At 35.1% G+C, this 22643-nt stretch overlaps 1 protein-coding gene across 3 annotated transcripts in view; it reads left to right on the top strand.

Annotated features, from left to right (window-relative positions):
• Fgf12 (fibroblast growth factor 12) overlaps positions 1-22643 on the top strand; it is a 505844-nt gene that overhangs the window by 317639 nt on the left and 165562 nt on the right. For all 3 annotated transcript variants that reach the window (XM_005338424.4, XM_005338423.4, XM_005338422.5), the window contains one exon: positions 4026-4136. In XM_005338424.4, the coding sequence (XP_005338481.1) occupies positions 4026-4136 (111 nt within the window). The remainder of the gene's footprint in view (positions 1-4025; positions 4137-22643) is intronic.

The raw sequence follows: 22643 nt of genomic DNA, 5'->3' as shown, positions 1-22643 counted from the left end.
TTTCTGTTTTAGGATCCCATCCAGGATAACACATTATATTTAGTTATCATGTCTCCTTAGATTCCTCTTGTCTGGTATTTTTTTTTTTCATTTTTTCCTTTTCTTCAACAACCTTGAGAATTTTGAGGAGTATGAGTCAAGAATTGAATTGGCATTTGTCTGGTGTTTTTATCAAAATTAGACAGAGGTTGTGGAGTTTTGGAGGAAGATCACAGAGGTAAAATGCCACTCTCATTCTGTCACATCAAGGATATATGCATTCAGCATGGTTTATGACTACAAAAGTTAACCTTCATTACCTGGTTGAAGTCGTGTTTTTCTGTCAGGTTTCCCCACTGTAAAGTTACTCCCCCTCTCCAATCCCATTCCATACTGTACCCTTTGGAAGGAAGCCATCATGGGGAGCCTGTGGAAGTTTCTTATTCATGTCACAGTCCAAGGTGTTTCTGAGAGCTATTGTCTTTTCTCCATACCAGTTATTCAGGGACCCAGCATTCTTCCATGCTTTTGCTCTGACATCCTTGAGGGCTTTGTCATCTTAATCCAGCCAGAGTTAAGGAAAAGAGAATGTGGAGGAGAATGTTTGCTTTTAAAAGTCTTGGCCTGAAAATGGCACACATCACTTCCACTTACATTCCATATGACACTTATTCATCTGCCAAACCTAATTGCAAGGGAGGCTAGGACATATGGTCTAGCTGGGTGCCCAGGAAAAAGAGGAAATGGATTTGAGTGAAATGCTAGCAGTATGTGCCATCCCACTTTACAGAAGAAAAGGTAACAAACCAGCCTCTAGTAATATAGCCATCAATATATGTCTTTTTTTTAAAAAAATGCAATAGAAGAACTTAATGTTAGAATCAAGGAAAGTCATTTAAATTGAAAAAAAAAACTAGCACAATCAAAAACTTATTCCATTGACTGTATTTAATGAATTTCACTGTTGCTGTGTGAATACTGGTTAAGAACAGATACTTTCATGTCAGCATTTAAATACTTCTGCCCTATATTCTACCTGTTCTAGACTCTGCATTGTTCCCAGAGTCTGCTCTGTCTTCCTGTCTTGAATGCCTCCCTCCCCCCAGACCCCAGGAAAAGCCAACTCATTCCTTAATTCCTCAAGTGACAGATGGGGTATCTTAGCTTAAGTCCCTGCTCCTAAGGACTATCAGGACACTCTGCTTCCCTCTGTCATCTAGCATAGGTCCCCTGCTAGTGCTACTAGTGTTAACTATCATGTGTTTTTGTTTTTTTGACTGAGTGCTCCTTGGGGATTCCATAGATTTTACAGGTCCCTGGGCAGAATTGGACAAATAATATGCGTGTTTGTTGAAAGTAACCAGGGTGTAGGATGCTAGATATGCTAAAAAGTCATTTCATGGTTTTAATTCCTTTTTGAAAAAAATAGCAAAACATATTATTTTCCCATCTATTTTAAAAGAGTTCTTCACTTATGTTGTCAGCTTTTGTGAAGGAGGGGATCTTGGGCTTAGTCTGGGAAGACTGGTAGAGCCTGACAGATGGGAGTGAGGCACTGGCCCATCAAGTGGGCAGTGTAACTTTGAGTGACCTGTCTGAGGTTCTAGGTGTTTGTTCAAAGGATGGCCAGGTCTCCTGTGAAACTTCAAGAGGTTCACTTTTGTAGATCATCACGTAGTTACAACTCAAGTTACTGGGCTTGTTCTGGCGTTGATCTCAGCACTGGGGGTTGGAATAAAAGTCTAGTGCTCATTATCCTGAGTAGGAGTTACCAACCTGAATTCCCAGAGTCCCAATAGGGGGATAGCTTCACCACGACAAAAGAAGTGTTTAATTACAGGTAAAGAAAGAGGAGCCTGAAGAAAACAAACATTCATTTGCAGGCTTTAATGACTAAGCTGCCATGCCTTTCATTACCAACAAAAGCATGACTTTCTTCATGAATTAAGAGGTGGTTGCCCCTTTCCTTCTTTCTGCCACTTTCAATCCTTTATTCTCAGTCCACTGTTACTGGAGTGGCTTTCCAAGCTCAATCAGCATTTTACTAAAACAGAAACCAGGAGACATGGGGTCTTCTCTGTGTTATCTCTTCATTTTATCTGCATTGTTTCTTTGGTTTTTATAGTTGAAATGTCAGACCTTAATTAGAATTCATATTTTTATATGGTCTCATACTATCACATTGTTATTCATTTGAAGTTCTCAAAGATTAAAATTAGGGTACAAAAAAATTTTTTTTCGTTATGTAGATGCAAACCCTGAGACCAGGTATTCTGTGATTTTCTCATGACCCCAAAGGCAATTGGAGTTCAGATTTGGGTCTTCTGACTCCGAATTTGGAGCTGAGTATGCTACATCAGAAGCTGCTGGTCAGCCAGGGAGCTTCATGCAAAGGCTCCCCTCAAGTTGTTTGCTGTGAGGTTAGCTCCCTGTGTGTTTCTCTGACATGGACTGTTGTGTGGGATTAGGTGAGTCTGTGGAAGAAAAAGCATTACACAAGGTCTGCAACCACTCAGGGCAGAGGATTCAAACATACTCAAAGTGAATAGAGACCCATAAAGGGACCTAAAGATCATTTAATTTAACTTCTGGATTTCATTCATAAGGAAAATGAAGTCCACAAATTACAAATTGAATTTACTTAATTCAAAAAGATAATGGATAGCTATTGTTTAGAATGCCTAGTTTCCAGTTCAGTTCTTTTTTTCATTAACCTTCTTCCTCATTCACAATTTTCTTGTCACTTCTCTTGCTTCATAGAATTGCTTGGAAGAAGACGTGACGATATTGGCATGCTCAATTTGGGCAATGAAATGGTGGTTCAAAACTCCTCCCATAGACATATTATATCCACAGAGCTAAACATATCCAGTCCTTAACTACAATCCCTTTTAGACCTAAATGTGAATAAATGTGTTCTGTTTAATACACACTGCCCAGCATTTTGCCTGAAAGGGGGAAACAAAAAAAGACATTTGTGGTAAATATGGTTTGAATAAATGGCAAAGATGAAGTTGATAGGCATGAATTCAGTGATTGTCCTTCTAAGGTTATTATATCGCTATGTCAGCGTTCACATGATCTCCATCTTGCCTCAGTTTTTTATCACCAGAAGCAGCATTTTTCTTTTTCTCCTCATTTTTATGAAATAATTAGGGCTATAAATGCACTAGAATAATTTTCACCCAACACCAGAAACCAAAAGATGGTGACTCTGTGGAAACTAGATTGTTGCTGGCAGCCAACATCACAATGAGAAAGCTTTAAATATTTATATTTAGCTGATGAACAAATATCCAAATGTGGTATATAAAAGCCAGTTTGATGATAGTTATGTGTAGGGAGTTTTAAAAGTGAAGATATTTGGTTTGAAATTTTTAAAGAAATATGCAGGATTTTATTTATTTAGTTTGGGTACTAGAAAACGACTTTTGCAGAACTGGGGCTCTTCCTTGGTGAAGTGTTTAGTTAAGGTGAAATCTGTGTCCCCTCATGCTTTCCAATGACATCTCATGGTCATGGGGGTTTGCTGGTACCAATAATTCTCATCTAAGATATTATTTTTTCTGGCTAAATTAGATCAGAATATCAAAACCCAGGAATTTCTGATGGATATTTGACAGACAGCAGAAATAGAAGTCTTACACTGCCTGATCATGGCTGCTGGAAGCTTCTGAGGAATTACAGTAGCATTTTGGCTTAAAAAAATGATTCTGGAACAGGACCATAAACTTGGTAGTATCTTGTAGCCATACACCAGATGCAGAAGGGAAGGGAAATAATTCACTTATTAGTGTGTCTCTGTATTTTTCTAATCATAATTAACATTTATTTATTTATTTACATTCGATACTGATGCAAAGTATTTTGGTTCTGCTTCTAGAAGTATAGATATGTTACTGAAATGCCCCCCTTACAAATACTAATTCCAGTTTATACCATCGGCATTTATGCATTTACTTACATAATGTGTTTCACAAATTTGCATTTGTGCATTTTATAAACAAAATTAAAATTTGAATAATTATTTCATTTTTGTTTTTCAGAACCCCAGCTGAAAGGAATTGTGACAAGGTTATTCAGCCAGCAGGGATATTTCCTGCAGATGCACCCAGATGGTACCATTGACGGGACCAAGGACGAAAACAGTGACTACAGTAAGGAACATTAGCTTCTCGAAATATGATTACAAATCAAATGCATAACCCAGAGTATCTTCTATTTAAAACATGGCCAGGCTCCCTTTTGAACTATTTAACTATTAGTGAGCTAGTGTCTTTCCATTTATCCTTCTAGCCATGGATTCCCTACACCAAAGAGAAAGTGTGGGAGAGAAGTTATGTACTCACTGAGGAGATAGAAGGCTTGAAGGTGTTCCATCTGATCAATAGATGAAAATTTCTTCCAATTGCAGAGATTTTCATCAGGGTAATGATAAGTACTCATAGGAACAATTCAGATATTCTAGCACAAGATGGTGTTTAGGTCCTGGAACCAAATTGTGAATATAAGTTATAATTTTTAGAATATAATTTCTGGAAGGTAAAAATTATTTCTTAAGGCAAACATTGAATGCACACATATGTGCATTATACGTTAAATCATTTTGGTTAAAAGTAAAATTAAATAAATAATATGTATTTATACATTATGATTTTTCAACAGTATATACAATAGTAATAAGATGATAAAGATTGGTATATCTGATATGGAATTTTAAAAATAATTTTTGAGCCTGGTGTGGTGGTGCATGCCTCTAATCCCAGTGCCTCTAATCCCTGTGTCATCCATGTTAATTCTGAGATACCCCTACTTCACAGTTTCCTTTTAAACAAATGAGGTAGGAGGATCACAAGTTCAAAGCCAGCTTCAGCAACTTAGCAAGGCCCTAAGCAACTCAGGGAGACCCTGTCTCTATATAAAATACAAAGAAGGGCTGGGAATGTGGCTCAGTGGATAAGCGCCTAGGTTCAATCTCTGATATACCCCCTAAGAAAAAATCGAAATAAAAGTGCCAAGTATTAATATATTGATAATAAAATCCATAAAAATAGTTTTTAAGTAGTTTAACTTTACAGTTGAGAAATCAAAGTATGACATTGTGTTTGCATTTTAGAAAAAAATTCAAATACAGGCTTGAGTCAAGGGTATTTCTTATATATTTCAACTTCTTCATAATCATACAGATACCTCTGGGTAAATTCATATTACTCTAAACTTATTCTGGATGCTGTATTTTTCTTAAGTTTATTTATATTAACTTTTAGATCTTTAGTGTTGGACACATAGTAAGTATTCATTAATATCTGTGCAGTAGAGTTGGACTCTGAGGGTTGTGATTTTGAGGTCAAACTGAAAATATAAAAAAACCTTCTCAGCCAATGTAGGAAAACTGATGTTTCACAATGATATAGCCTCTAAATTAATCATAAAGATTTGAGGAATGATTCAAAGTCCTTAAAGTGTCAGGATACTCTCATTCACCCCTTCTGAATTTTCTTTGTTTGCTTAATATTGAACATTACAAAATATGAATTACAATAAAGAAAAGATCTTATTATGAAGAATTTCAATGCAGTTTTCTTGCTGTCAGTTTTCAGCAAAGTAGTTGATTAGCTTATTGTGTTTTGCATTGTTAGTTTGTATTTATGTGAATGAATTCTTTAAATGATTCAAGTTTTCAATTCAGTATAGAAAATAAGAGTATTCTTCTCTCCATGTAAGATTGGCATCTACTGCATCTGTACTTGAATGTTTAGGGAGGATGTAGGGAGGATTCAAGTATAAAGGAATCAACCCACAGCTTAGCTGTGTCACCCATATTAATTCTGAGATATCCCTACTTCACAGTTTCCTTTTAAACAAATGAGGTGACAGGACATGATAATTATATCAATATTCTCTATTTGCATCATCCTCCCAGATCTTATATATACCTACTTATACATACATACATTTATATACATATACTTTTGTATATATGTATATGTATGTATATATTTGTGTGTGTGTCTATATATTAAGTTAATGACTGACACGTATGTACCCTCCACATACCATACTGAAGATGATGGATGATGCCTTTTGTCACTGCTTTTAGCAAGTGTCTGAACTCAAAAATTTAAACCAATTTTTTATTGTGATGAACTCCTGCATACACTTTTTGATAAATTGTTCTTAAAAACAGTTTACATGTACAAAATAAAAGGAATAATGTACATTTAATTTGGATACACATCACCAATTTAAAATTAATTAAAAATTTCAATACATTTGAACTCCATGTATATATATTGGTATAATGTGTACTGTCATTCATAATATTGTTATATATACTTTTAAACGTTTTATAAGTGAGAACATTGTCATATATATCTTTTATGTACTTCAGCCTTAATATTATAGTGTGAGGTCTGTATAGGTAATATACTTTATCTACTTTATTTTTGTAAAATATTTCACCATATGCATATAGCTAAATATAGCTATCCATTCTTCTTTGACCAATATTTTAAATTTCTATTTTAAGACAATTAAAAACAGGCCACCAAGATCTTTCTTTCATCTCTCTTTAAAAAATGACACACATCTCACCTTGGCACTATGTGTTCTGATATTCCCCTCAACAGTGTTAGTCATCTTTCCATTACTGTAATAAATACCTGTAAAAATCCACTTAAAAAGAAGAAAGATTTATTTTGGTTCACAATTTTGGAGATGTCAGACTATGACTGTTAACCCTATTCCTTTGGGCCTGTGGTGGCACAGTACACTTTGGTGGGAGCATGTTGCAGAGGAGATCTTCTTACCACATGGTTGGGATGTGTAAGAGAGCAAGGAAGGGCCAGGGTCCCACAATCCCCTTCCAGCACATGTTCCCAAATGACTGGAAGACCCTCCCAACTAGGCCTCAAGCCTTTAACACATTGGCCCTTGGGGGACATTCCAAATCCAAACTATGGCACTCATGTTACTTCTTTGCACCACTGCTGAGAGCATTAGACATATATGTTATTGTTATTTATTTGTTTATTTTTGTCCCAAGCACATGCAAGTTCCACAAGAGGAGAGATTTTGTTTTGATCTTTCATGTGTATTTAGAATGATCACTTCTACTCAGTAGGAGTGAAATGGATGAATTAATGAATGACCATCTCCCCATGAATATGTGAAAAAAATTTTTCTAGGTTATTGGCTAAATACTTTTCCCCACCCACATGCTTTGCAGCTGTTTCTTTCAAAATCATTTTAGATTTTAGAAAAATGACAAAGTAATATAGCAAGTTCCTTTACATACTCTCCTCCCAGCTTCCTGTAATGTCAACACGTCATGTAACAATACAATTGTCAAAACCAGGAAATGAACACTGTTAAATGCTATAGCCATTTCTTGAGTTATAACCTTCATTCAGATTTCACCTTTTCAAGTGTACTGTATTCTGACCCCTCTCCTACAGATTTAATAAAAAACTTCAGATGAAAATAACTTTTATATATACTTTTCCTGAGTGAAGATCAGGGGTAAAAAATATCAGAGTGATATTTAAATCCTACTCATGTTTTTTAATAGAAAAATTATAAGCCTCTAAGTTGTTAAAATGCCTTTTCTTTCTCCACTTTGTGTGGGTGGAGAGTAAAAGCAGTTGATTGTTTGAAAAAAAAAATCTTGTTACTATGAGCATCTGTCAGAAATGTGTTGTTTGGTTCACCAGATATCATTAGGTCCAACTAACTTCACCATGGTATCTTGCACAGAATTGATAAAGGCACCTGTTCTTTTGTTCATGAAGAAAAGACTAATTGCATGTAATTGAGTACAAACACAAATGGGTTTGTCAGCCGTAACAGATAAAAATCTCTACAAATGTAATGATAACAAAAAAAAATTGCAGAACTGTGTCGAAACCCTGGTACAAAAAAGACATTTGCAGTTTGGAGGGTATTAATAGGAATATTTTACATAAAATTGAAAAGCTAATTATTCTGCTCCACAAGCTACCAAAGAAGAGACATTTGAAGAGGTTAAAAACGCTAGGAAGACAACAATGAAGATATTTTAACCAAATGTATTGTTCTCCTCATCTGAACAAAGATTGCTAAGAGCCCTTTGACTGAGGAAGGGGCTGCCTGATGAGTTAGTGCTGTGGTTAAACTGGGGAGAGGTTTTCAAGAAAGCCCCTGGGGCATGGAGGGAGAAGCCCTTGGTGGCTGGAAGAGTCTCAGAGTTCAGTGACTTTTTATTTTTTAATTTATTTTTTTGTGGCTGTAGATGGATAGTACATCTTTCTTTCTTTCTTTCTTTCTTTCTTTCTTTCTTTCTTTCTTTCTTTCTTTCTTTCTTTCTTTCTTTCTTTCTTTCTTTCTTTCTTTCTTTCTCTCTCTCTCTCTCTCTCTCTCTCTCTCTCTCTCTCTCTCTCTTTCTTTCTTTCTTTCTTTCTTTCTTTCTTTCTTGTTTATTTTTATGTGGTGTTGAAGATCAAACCCAGTACCTCCTACGTGCCAGGCAAATGCTTTACCACTGAGCCACAACTCCACCCCCAGGGTTGAGACATTTAAAGTCCCCTCCAGTTATGAGGAGTTTCTTTTGAAACACATATTGAATAGGTAAGATAAGTGTATGTGACAGCCAGGTGCTGGCTTGGCAATCTCAAAAAATCAGACAAGGCCACTGTGAAATGTGGATCAAGAAAAAAAGCAAAACCACTCAGGAATCACGTGGTCAGAACTACAAAATGACCAAGTCTTTCTCTATCGTGGGCTGCTATGTGAGTGGCCACTGGTGCTTTACCAAACCTGGCTTTCCCCCTTGCTGTTTTTCTTGCCTTCTAGATAAGATTATCAAAATACCCAACCTTAGAATCACACCTACCTTTTCAGAACACCAGTCTGGAGCAAAGGCACAGTTCTCTGGAGCTCTCCCTCAATAACCAAACACACCCAAAGCCTCTGAGTCTTTTCTTTCATCCTCTTGCTGAGATGTTCCTGCTTTTGCCATGATGTATGATACAGAGTAGATAATCTTGTTACAGAGTAGATAAACCCAATTTGGTCAATCACAGTTTTGTTTCTGATATTTTTTGGCTAGAAGGTGTTGACACAGTCAAAACCACTTTTATTTCTTGAACCCCTTCTACTACCTGGCCACATTTCTGGTCTGTTTTTGAACATATTCTGTGCATTTGTCACTTTATAAAAATTGTTTCTCTCTCTCTCCCCTCCCCCATCTCTCTTTCTCTTGTTTGTTATATTTTTATTTATAATGGATCTGTAAGGTTTTCCATATTGATACATATACAATGGAATAATTTAAGTACCTAATTTGCTATTGATGCAGATTACAATTCTTTCTAATAGTTTAAAAATGCAAACAGTGCTGTAAATCACGTCTTTGCAAGGAAGTAATTTTTCATATGTGCAAATGTATTTACAGGGTGGATGCTTAGCAGAACTGCTAGGTCAAGGATAGATGCCTTTGTTATTTTGAAAGATACCATCTAATTGCTTTTCATTCCATGAATGTACACTGAAAATGTCTGTTTCCTTATCTTCTAGTCAACATGGTGCTACAAAATTTGGAGTTTGATGATACCTTAAGACAAAAATTTTGAACTTTTCTCATCATGAGTTAGTTTGAACACTTGTTTACATAAGAGCCATCTGCACTTCTTTTTCTATGATATGACTGTTTATATTTGATTCTATAAAATGTTTGTTTTATCATTTGTAGTAAATCTGTATGTAAAAAATTTGCTCTTTGCTATGAGATGTATATTTTGGCTCATTTTGTTGTCTTTGATGGATTTTTTTGTGTGTGTGCCATGCTTCATTGCATTCTATTGTAAATATGCTTTTATCTTCTTAATTTTTCTTTCCTATTTAAAAAGACTACTAGTTCCAAGATGAATTCTCCAGTTTTGTTTTGCTAATATATTCTTTCATTTTTATATTTAGTAATGAATTGATCTGGAATTTATTTCTTGGGATCCTTTGATTTGATTCTAGACCTCTAACGTTTATGTTCCTATAAATTGCAAATACAAATACAAGTATAAATATATTAAATTGCTATGAGGTCAGTATAAAGGAACATACTTAAAAATAGTCTCTGTCTAATTTTCAGAAATTCAATTGGAAATGTAAAAATCTAGTCATCTAGTTATGTTTTCTATACAATACCAAACATATGATGTTTTGATACAGCAGTCACAAGTATATAGAAACAGTCAAAGCTAGCAGAATCTAGTATTGCTAAACTTTGAACAGAAACACCATCCAACTAATTAGTTGGAAAATTTATCAAGGAAATTTTGTATTTCTTACTACAGCAGAATACAGATACTGCCCAAAATTATGAAGAAGTTCTCTGTCCTTAACAGGGTGTCTCTCTGGCCAAGAAGTTCATTTCTTTCACATACTCAAGCATATGTGTTATAGTATGCTTGGGAAAGTGAGGGAAATAATATCCTATCATTAGGCATGCTGTTCCATACCTAATGATAGGATATTATTTTTTTTCTTGTGTCATCTGTATTTTAATAATATATCATGAATTTGTACGTGTGAACTCATATTCTATTTGGATAGAGAAAAAAAGAAACACATACATTATCTTGCTGATTTTCTTTAAGCAAGGTTATAATCTTGAGCAACAGTTTGGTACAGGTGTTGATACTCATAGAGTTGCATGTCTTCTGAAGAGCACAGTTGATCTTCAGCTTTAACTTATGAATCAATCTATTTCATTTGATAAATAAAGGTAAAGTGTACTTTTATGTCAAAATTCAGAAGGTGTCTCAGGTAGTTGTCAGAAATCTATGTTTTTGTTGACTCTTATTTCTAAAGATAGTGCCTCCAAGTAATACTTGTGCAAAGCTTGAACAAGAACCAGTCATTTCCTTCAATAGTTTACCCCCTGTCACAAATCATAACAGAATAAATTGCTCATAATTTTTAAATCTTGGTTTATCACTTTCTTCTTAGTTTCAAATTTCATTTTGTTCTTAAGACTTCTGCCCCACCACCCTCCTTAGACTTCTGGTCAGTAAAGCAAGATGTGAGCCATTTGAAATTATTTCTAAATTGCTCTATAACTATTTATAGGTATGTTTATAAGCAGAATACACAGTGGGTTAAGAATGTTGCAAGAGCTACATAACCAATTATATTCCTAGAAGGTGCTAAGTAGTCTTTAGACCCTTTCTGACTCTGTGAAGTGACTGGCACTTTGACCTTGGACAAGTAACATAAACTTTCTCCAGTTTAACCAAGCTTAGATATGTACAGAGTTGGAGGAATAGAGAATCTCCAAGATTATAATAGCCATTTTTCCTCCTTTACATATAGAAATAAAGCATATGCCCAGGAAAATGTATTGACCACTTCCATTTCTTTAAATAGCATTTGTTCTGAAAGGTATTTCATTGTTATATTGCCTGTCTTCAGTTGTCAAGTTTGTGTGTGAAGATCCAAGGAGTCACACACATATGTGAGAGACCAATATTTGAATCCAGAATATCAGACTTGAGATTCTGTGCCTTAACCTCTCCATTTCTTAATTCCCTCATTTGTTAAATGAAAATTATAAGAGTATTTAGATCACAGGATTGTGTACATTAAATGGGTTGATTGGTGAAAAGTGCTTAAAACAGTGCCTTGAACACAATTATAAATGCTCTTGGTAGTTGTCAGCCTTTTCCGTAGAGTGAGAGAGCCCTTATTTGCAAGAAGCTCACAGCACCACTCTAACAGAAGTAGAATTCTTCATGGTGGCCATCATTATGTGAAAGCGTTTGGAAGTATTGACATTGGAGGGTATTGAAGAATACCATATATTTTTAGGTCTTGGAGTTTTTACACATGGCAATTCCTTTTAGTTGGAATGTCTTCACCAATCTTAGGCACCTGGTAAATACCTTTATCCTTCAGAACCCCCCTCAACCCTTATCCCCTTCATGAAGGCCATCTCTAGCAATCCCCCTCCACTGCTGTCCCCACACAAAACCCCACATAAATAATGCACTTTCCGCTACTATACTTGAACCCTAGGCATTCATTTACAGCTTCACAAGTTTCATTCTTCTAAAGTTCCTTATTCACATTTGTGTTTTTTGTTACTTCTTTATTTGCTCTTTTTTTTCTAGTACAACAGTGGATGTTTTCCAAGATCCCAAACTATAGTACCACAGATGTGTTTAACTTATCTGGCACCCTTTAAGGGGAAATATCCAGTGGATTTAGGCATTGGATGCACCTGCTTGTTCCTGTTTCCCTCCTACCTGCATAGGTTCTGAAGACTGAGTTTGGGGTACCTGTGAGTCTCATTGAATATTTTCGAAAAATAGATGAACACATCACAGGAACAGAGTGCCTCTCTTGAATATCACCAATTGTAAGATACAGTGACTTGGGCTGTGAGTCAGAGAGCCTGATTTCCACTCCAGGTCTTTCTCTAATTAGCTGTCTGATCTTTTTAAGTCATACAACCTTTGGGTGCATCGGTTTTCTACTCTGTAAAATGAGGTATTTGGAAAAGATGATCTCCAAAGTCCCTAAGAGATCTAAAATTTTGCAAGCCTACAAAGTGACAATGATTTTTGTTTGTACCTTTGAAATACTTTACAAAAAGGGGTAAAATTATAAGATCAGATTAATCTTTTGCATCAAGTAGAAAACAGCAGTGAATTTACTTCTCATTTCAATACATATACTGATTTGAACTGCTTCTCAATACCCTTTCCACTACCTAGTCCAAGTTCTTTGATGTTTGGATTTGAGCAGCAATTTTCTCACCGAGCTTTCCACTGAAGGCTTCCCCCATTCAGTTTGTTCTCTACACAGTGGCCAGAGTGACCCAGTTAAGGCATAAAGTGTGATGGGTTCTCTCTGCTCAGTCGCTTTCATCACACACCATTAAGGGGAAAATCCAGATTTTATCCCATGAGCAATAAAATTTTATATAACCCCATAGAGTTATCTTATTCTCTCTCTTCCTTCTGCTGGTTCCTTGCTGTTTTCCTCAAGCACACCAACCACATTCCTCCCTCAAGGCACTGTAAAAACCTATTCTCCTCTTCTGGAATGGTCTTTCAAATATCCAATAGCCCAGTCCCTCATCTTAACACTGTACTAGAAAGTGAGATCTTCTCTGGTTAATCTATATAAATCTTAACCCCTATGATCAACAGTCTGCCTTGGCTACGTGGACATTTTTTCTCTAGAACTCTTACCAATATCTGATATACACAATTATTTTAGTATTTCTCTCCACTACTAAGGTGTTTCCAGATAACACTATTTATCTCATTCTATACTTACATGTTATTTATTTTAATAATTATGACATTCTCTAAAAGCAAGATGAATTGCCTGTAGTCTTTGAATATCCTTGCCCCACCTTTCCTTCTGATTTCTTTAACTGGAAGAACTGCTTTCTCCTCTGAACAAGTCATATATCTCTTAACACATTTATGTAGTTTGATCTACATGTGTATATGACTTACTTCCTTTAGGTTGTGAGCTCCTTGAAGACACTGACTCTGCTTGATTTATTGCTGCACTGGCCTATAATAAGGACTTAATAATGTGTGAGGCTTTAATGGGTATGGAATGTAAATTAATAGTCACGATAGTATGATCAGCCTACCATTTAAATGGAAAGGCTTAATTAGAACGCAAGCTTCACCAGAGCAAGAAGCTTTGCATTTTGCACTGTTGTGTCTTCCAGTGCCTAAATAGTACTTGACACCTGTTAGATATTCATTATTTGTTGGATAAACAAATGAAAGTGAAAAATTTGGAGAACAATCCCATCAGTGAATATGGTTGTGTGGGGTTACACCTGGCTTGAAGGATTAATGCAAATTGGATCATGCTTATATTTTGTCACAAGAGTGACAATTTAAGAGCATTCAAAGAAGGAATAAGGAAGCAACTTTCTACTTTAAAAACAGGAAGAAAATTGAGTATGCTTCATCTGGAAAAGTGAACTGTATAGTAGTAATTGTAAAACAAGACACTCTATTTGTTCCCCCTTAAAGTCAGAGCAGGGGCTAATATTTTCTTAGAAGTTGGCTTATATATTGTAATTCGTGAAAGCATTTTAAATTTTGGAGAGAGTAAAACAAGACACTGTTGAACAGTGTTGCATATATCTTCAAAGTGATATGTGAATATATATCCATGGTGATAATTACAGAAACATCATTTTCTGAAAGTGTGTTAATGGTACATTTATCCATAAAAAAAGGAACAAATGTTTTATTATCATCTAAGACCTGGAATCTAAATTTAAGCTAAAATGTTGCCGGAAAAGGAAAATAAATACTCAGGTGTTTTAAGAATAAAATAAAGGAGAAGATATCTCTTGAGGTAGTGGAAAAGAGTATTAGAATTTTAATGGATTGGAGATTATTAAAAGTCCATTGAAATATATTACCTTATTTTGAGGCTCTGAAATTGGAGTTGATTTATTCAAGCAGAGTAAGTGTAACTCAGTTCTATGCAATCTAGATCTTGAGTCCTTTTCTCTGGACAAGTTACAACTTGCCAGTTTGTATGGATTTACCCATATGCTTAATTAATGGCAGTGAAGTTTGTTTTATGTTAGTGGTTTGATCAGGTATTAAGTATGTAACCACCAAATAAATAAAGGATACATAATAAATGTGTGTTCATGTGGGATAATTTTCATGGAACACTACCATGACATATAAAAGAAAGGATTATATATTTTCAGTGAGAGATCTGGAAAATAAAAAGCTTACCTATGAGCCAACAATTGTTTTTTAACCTATGAATTTGGGGCATATATAAAACAACAGCTAATTTTTACTGAGTACTTTCTAAATATTTAGTATAGGTTATAAAAACTTTATAAATTTTAGTCATTTAAGTCTAATAGCATTCTAAAACAGGTACTATAATCAATCTCACTTAGAAGATGAGTAAACTGAGATTCATGAAAATTAAACAATTATCCCACGGGCACACAGATATTAAGTGATAGACCCAGGATTTCAATTCAGAAGGTTCAATACCAGAGTTCCTTGGTCCAGTCTGCACTGCATCCCCAATTTCTCTTTGTATTTTTTGGTTCATATTTCCCAGTGCATGTTGAACATTTCCTTAAATCATACCTATGCATTCTTCTGACAACACTTTTAAAAAGTATTAAGAAGGAACTGTGAATTATTTATAGGATATTTTTAATATTCATCTAAACATTGAACATGAGAGAATTTTTCTTCAATGTATTTGATTTACTAACAAAAACATTTTTGAAGATAGTAAACCATTATACAATCACTTTAAAGGCCCTAAATAGTCTGGTTGCCTATTTCATATATCTTACATGGGATACTTGGAGGCTTGAGGTGTGTTGTAGGATGTGTATGTTTGTATGTGTGTATATATACATTTTTTTAACATATTATTCAGCAGCCTAGCTAGAGTGGTACTGAGCAGGCATCCATCCAAACTCTAGTGAGCCTGCACTTAGTACATCTGCTTTCCCTGACATTGAGACAGAATGCAGAACACATATCCATGTCAAAATGTCTATACAGCATTGTTAAGCATACTTCATAGTATCATAGTTGAATTTAAAAAAAAATCCCAGAGAGCTTCTCCTTGCTCCCTCCAACTTAGGTATTGGTGGAATATTACATTTGTTGTTTCTTCAGCATGCACAATTTCCTACACTTGAGGAAGCAGTGTAGTATTATGAACAGCCCATGGGATTTCAGAGACAATATCCAGCCATGGATATTTGTATGCATTTCTTCACTTGCACATTTGGGCTGTACAAAACATGGGAAATTAGGTTGGCACTTTGAAACTGTAGTTTCTGTAAAATGGGTATTATATTGAAGAACTTGAATTTGATAATGTCAAACTTACCCTCAGGGAAGGAAGTGCTTTGGAAGTCTGTAAACAGAAGCAATGTATGCTGGTTGGAGTGTGAGCAAGAGTCATTTCAGGGAATATGGACATCATCAGCAGAGCTCTTATGTATTGCGTAAGAAGTTGTTTGAAGTTTCAGTGCTCCTTTAGCACTACACTGAGTTTTATCATCTTTGGGAGAATTGACCAAAGCTTAATTTAGACAAAACTCAACCTTGTTGCCCTTGGGGTTTCCCTCTGAAGGATGGAATCATATTTTCTCTTCTCCATCCTCTATACTGCTGATGATCTGAGCAGGGAAAGTCCTACATTTCCTGTGCAAAGGAAGATGGTCAAAGTTTCCAGAGCAATGGCTCCAAGTGTTTCATCACATTAAAAGCACCAGGTAACTTTAAAAACTCCTGATACCCAGGTCTCACTCCAAAACAATAAAATCATAATCTGTAAGGACAGAACCCTGGCATCAATATTCTTTTCAAATGACCCAGATGATTTCAAAAAGCAGTCAAATGTAAGAATCATGACTTATTCTGTGTTGCTTGTCATATTTAGCTTGCATCCGAATCACCTTGAGGGCTGGTGAAACTACTGCTTATTGGGCTTTACCAGCAGAGTTTCTAACTTAGAAGGTTGGAGGGTGAGGTATTGGACACTTCGTACCTGTAATTAGTTTCCACTTTGAGAACCACTACTCTAGAACTGTGCTGCTCAAACATCAAATGCATAGTTATCTCCCAAAGACCTTGTTAAAATGTAAATTTTGGTCCAGTAATTCTTGGATGGGCTCTGAGATTCTGCCTCTCCAAATTACTCCTGGTGATGCTGATGCTGTTCTCTTTGAGTAGCAAGGGTTGGTCCACTGATTGGTAAGGTTTGAAAAGCATCAGCATCACCTGGGAGCTTGTTCAAACTACCCTCGACTCTTGAGTATGAAATTGCCTCTCAATGATGTTGCACCCTGGAATCATTTGAGGAGTTAAAAATATTGATCTTTAATCCCAGAGGTTTTTACTTAATTGATATGGGTGTGACCTGAGCATCAGAATTTTTGAAAAACGCCCCAGAATATGATATACAGTGAAGTTTGTGAACCACTGAGCTAAATTACCTTTGATGCTTTCGTTTCAGTTTTTAATGTTTGCATTTCAGATTTTCATTTTTAAAGTTTTGAGATAAAGTCAAAAGAAATTTATTTTGAAGTACAGTTCCAAGCATTCCATTCTTTCATTAAATGTTTTGTGGCATTTTATTGTGAAAGAAGGACCTCAAGCTAGAGGTGATAAGTCAGTGGCACAAGGGGGTCCTCTTGTGCCTACAGCAGACATCACTAAATTTTCCTAGGACTCATTGCCTTCTGAAGGCTTTGTTTCTGGCAGCTACAACAAAATGCTTGGGCTTTCACATATGCCTACCATATGCATGCTTCATTTTCATCCACACCAACAGACTGAAGGCCAACTCATTCTAATTCCAGATTGCAAAAATGAATTTGATGTTACTCCTGCCTCCTATCTGTCCCTAGGGCAGAGGAGAAGGTTGGACTTTTACTTAAAATGAAACTTAATGTCACTGTGATCAGAAATGTCACCAGATTTCAGACATCAGAGATTTCCTCCAAGACATGGTGCTCAGCAAAGTTTGTTTTTTAAATTGAATCTTGAAGAATAGCATCAAGATAAATAAGATTTTTGAGAAGTGAATTTCAGATAAGAAGTCACAAAATCACATACTGGAGAAGGCTTCTGCCATGTTGGGGGAAAATGTGCTGACTAGTTTAGATATAGATTGTGGGCAAGTGTTATGGGGCCATAGTTCAAAGAGCCTTAACTGACATTTGGGAGAGTTTGAACTAGGAAAGAAAGAGCTAATATAACTTATTGCAAAAAGAAATCTCACCACATTATAGTCATTCCTTTAAGATCCACTTAGTATTTTTAGAATGAGGCAGGTATACATTCTTGTTCTGGTAATCAATGATAATGAAGAACAAAGTTCTAATTAAGCATATCTAAACTAACTCAAATAAGTTTCCCTGTATTATTTGTGTGTAATTATAATTAAGAGCAATTAATGGGTTTATATTTTCTTTGTAAGAGGTTTGTGCATGACTGAAAATTCATTTTCATGATTCCACATTTCTTCGTTATATTCAATTTTTGAAATTTTCACAACTTAACTACTTGCGTTGTGTTTACTAGAATTTCTCTTTTATTTCTTAAGAGGAATAATGTCTTATATCTTTTGCCACTAGAACCTCAGTTCACTTCTCAGCTTTTCTACTGGCTGACTTTATGACCCTGGGAAAGTTCTCTGTTTTGTAAATGTGAACACATAAAGCACACATGGAATTATTTTTTTCTATTTTAGACTTCAACCACTATGAAGACAGGGGCCATGTCCTATTCACGACCACATTACAGGTATCTATCATAGTGTCTGGAATATATGCAGTCAACTAATGAATAAACTCAATAAGCTGTTGTATAAATACAGGCAACATAGTGTTTGTTGGAAGATTTATGGAAGATACAAATCTAAAAGCTTCAAAACAGGCAAAAGTTTCATGTGGGATGCTTTTCTTTAGTCCATTGATCTTATGGACTGACACCTGTGCTGCTCACTGAATTCTTCAAGTGGGCTGTGAGACAAGTTCTCTGTAAGACAAATTGGCTGCAGAGGATGAGTGATGACAGGCATTTGCTTTCATTATCGATAGTGATGTGCTTCATTTTTCATCCTAAAGAAAAAAAAAAGAATCACATTGAATTAACTTGTTAATTATGCAAGCTTTTGAACACCTCTGAAGTAACACAGGGAAGGTTATATGGTACTATTAGGATTAAAAGCCAGTGGCAGGACTTCTACCGGAGCTAGAAAAAATAGATCCAGGGGCTTTTGTCAAAGAAAGGGATCACTGTGCTGCTCATTTTCACCATGCTGAAAACCTACAATGCTCAGAAGTAAAATTTTAGTCTCTAAATCCCTTTGCTAATCAGTTCTGTAAGTCAGCAAATTCAGGGGCTGGGGACTAAATCAGTCAGTTGGGTTATTTGACCAATTGTTTATAAAGTAGAGTATCAGATTGAAAGCACCTAGTCAACACAGCTAACCATGTTGATTTTACATTCTTATATACTGTTTTATTTTAAATGCATAGTTTAAAATGTCAACAATAAGAGATGAAGTATATTATTTTGTCCCCTTGAATGATGTTTAAAAATTTTTAATTTGAATATGGGACGATGGTCACCTCTGCCTGCCCTGGCTCCCATTATGAAAGCTCTAGATCTGGAGATATAATGATAACAACCAGACCAACCCCCAGCACCAACAAGGGTGCTTTGCATGTTTTATAGCCTAAGACCAGATTTCTTTTTATTTTGTTTTCTTCATTGATCTTCATAACAACTCAGTGAAGCATTTGGATCTGAGAAATGCTCAGAGAAGTTTGAAATTGGAGATCATCAAGGCCAAAAGCTGTTAAATTTTAGAATGGTGCTTAGGACATAAAACTCAGTGCCCTCATCCCACTATTGTTTCCTTAACTTGGAAGCTAAAGGGAAAGGAGAGTGACATATCTTTCCCTCAATTCTATTAAAAAAAAATGATGTTTTAGAGACCACAACCCGGTAACAACATTTATTAGGCTTCTACAGTGCAATGCTCTCTGGATGCAAAAAGCTAAAAAGCAATTAATAATCTTGAAGACCCCCCTTGTTTGTAGGGAGATTCAGGCAAATATAAAAAAGCAATGTGATAAGTGCTGCATGTGGAATGTTCTGGGATTAGGATAAAGGAATGTATAATCAACTTGCCTGGCTGAATACTGCATTTTACCATAATTATATAATCAGTTTTACATTGGAGGATTTAAGAGTTGAGACCATCTTCTAGTTGCTGAATACTTAGTAATAACATTTTCTTATTAAGCATGGAAAGGGTGCAGAATTGACTTTAGTAAGTGATAGATAAGTATCTGAAATAAATATTAATTTCAATACTAAGGTAAAATCAATTCAGTGGTCTGAAAATTATTTTTGTAAATACTACAATTAAAGATATTATAAGAGATCATTGGATGACAGGGGAAAATAGTCCTGTATCCACTTCTTTTTAGGTTAAGATTTTGTGTCATATGATTTGTTATTCACACTTTAACATCATATCTCTATAGAGAACATGTTGAAATGTGGGAGATGATATTGAATTTTCAAGGGAATCTGACATTGAAAGTACACAGAATATAAACCCAAATATCATTCTCTCTCAACATTTTCCACTTGGGGTTTTAATGGGTCATAAGATGAAAATTTTCATTGCCCATTCAAAAAAATTCAACCCCAGAAATTTAAAATCTAACTTACTTTATAAATACATCTTCATTACTATAAGCAATAAAGTATCTGTTCTTAAGAAATTATTTGGGGATGCTTTGAGTTTGCATCATCCAGAGGCATGTCAAAATGAACTTTCCTTCTTTCCCTCTCTTCTTTGTCCCTTCAAAGACTTGCCATGTTGTTGTTTCTTAAGTTTTGGATTGAGAGTCACCTTTTTGTCACACTTGATGTGGATAACAAATGGGTGGAAATTAAGTTGAATAGAGCATAACATTTATCCAAATTACTTTTTTTCCAGTCCAATATAATATCATTTTACATGATGTCTGATATCTTGGTTGGATTGGTATCTCCAACTTTTCTCTTTTACTTTATTTCCTCCAGTCCTGCATCACTCTGCATCCATCTCCCCCTGCCCCATCTTTTCTGTCTCTCTCTGTTTCTCACACTCTCTCAGCAGCCTCGTGTCAGCTATACTATGTTTCTGCCATCTCAGACCCTGTACATTTTCTGGCTGTTTTATAAGAGTCTATATTTGAATACATTCTGTGTGTGGTAAACATTCTCTTCAGTTTTTCTAACATGCTCAATTATGGAAATATGACCTAGAAAAACTACAAATAAGCAAGCTTAAAGAGAAAGCTGACTCATTTATTTATTCAGCAAATATTGAATAATGGCTTCTCAGACGGAGACACCAAGCTAGGAAACGTGAATAATATAATAAAATTTTTGTTGCCTTGAACGTGCCAACAGAAAGATTTACAGATGAAGGTGTGTTCACCAGGGATCTTGTCTGTCAAATTCACTACTCCTTCCATAGCATAAATATGTCATTTGGTTTACAGTAAGGACTCAGTATGTATTTATGGAAAGAACAGATGACTTCTGATCCAGGGAAGTTGTAGAGATCTTTACAAAGTTCTGAGAGTTCAGTGGACTAAGGCCAAGAGTGTTCCTACAGAGTTTACAAAGTCACCTTTCATTTCTTCATTTATTCTCTTTGTAGTCCCAAAAGAAGTTAGGTCTTTTATATACCTTGAGACAAAGCTCAACAGTTAAATTACTGAATTTATAATAAAATGACATTTTTGCATGTCAAAATATCTAGAAAAAAGGTAGGCATTCAATATGTATAATATCTTTAGTTTTTACTTTCTCACTTGTTACTTTTCTTTTTGTACTTCCATTTAAATTTCCATCTTAGCCTGACTTAGGTTTTGTAGGTCCTAAAGCTTATATAGTTTGGGGATCCCCTTGAGAAAAATAATAAATTAAAATTTGGTACAAATATTAGTATCTAGAGTAAGAAAAATATTAGAAAAATTATATTTTAAAAAGTTGTAAACTACCACAAAGATTATAAAAATCCAGAAAAATGTTTTTACTGATTACTTGATGACTACAAATTTGTTTTCCATTGTTTTGTAGATAGTATTTGAATGTTTTTTCATAGAGTGACAATTGTATACTGCATTTTCTGTAGGAAATATGGAAGGATAATTTAATTTTTCCTGTAGCATGATCAATCAAAATGAATCTTTTGCCAGGCAAAGTAATGCCTGTTTGTGATTCACGGGGCTTGCGAAGCTGATTCAGGAAGATCACAAGTTGGAGGCCATCCTCAGCAGCTTAGCAAGGCCCTAAGCAACCTAGCATGACCCTGTCTCAAAATAAAAAAAATAAAAATAAAAAGGACTGGGGATGTGGCTCAGTGGTTAAGTGTCCTCTGGGTTCAATCCCTGGTAACAAAAAGAAAATTAATCTTTTAAAAATATAGGTATATACTTATTTTAGCATCACAGCTCATAATTCTCTGATGATTAGTGACATTGAGTATCTTTTCATATACTTTTTGTATATATATCTCCCTCCCAAAGTATATCTTTTTCCAATATCTATCTATCTATCTATCTATCTATCTATCTATCTATTATCTATCTAATCTATCTAATCGGGAAATGTCTGCTTAAGCACTTTGCCCACATTTGCCTTGGGCTATTTATTTATTTTACAATTGAGTTGTGACATTATATATTTTTTTACATTAATCCTTTATCACATATATGATTTGTAAATGTTTTCTTCTGCTCTCCATGTTGCCTCGGTTGATTGTTTTCATTACTACTCATAATTTTCAAAGTTAGATGAAGTACCATTTTTTTTTTAGTTTTGCTTTCATTGCATATGCTTTCATGTTATATACAAGAGATCATTGCCAAGACCAATCTTAAGAAGTTTTTCTTCTATGTGTTCTTCTAGGAGTTTTATAGTTTCAAATCTCACTTTTAAGTCTGTAATTCATTTTGACTTGATTTTGTGTGTGGTGTAAGATATAGGCTAATTTCATTCTTTTGCTTATGGGTATCTACTGTTCCCACACACCATTTGAAAAGACTGTCATTTCCCTTCACTGTCTTTTTCCGT

The sequence above is a fragment of the Ictidomys tridecemlineatus genome, chromosome 3 (assembly GCF_052094955.1).
Source record: "Ictidomys tridecemlineatus isolate mIctTri1 chromosome 3, mIctTri1.hap1, whole genome shotgun sequence".
NCBI classification, from domain to species: domain Eukaryota; kingdom Metazoa; phylum Chordata; class Mammalia; order Rodentia; family Sciuridae; genus Ictidomys; species Ictidomys tridecemlineatus.
Note: the sequence above shows the minus strand (reverse complement) of the source record. Positions and strands in the feature narration are given on the sequence as shown.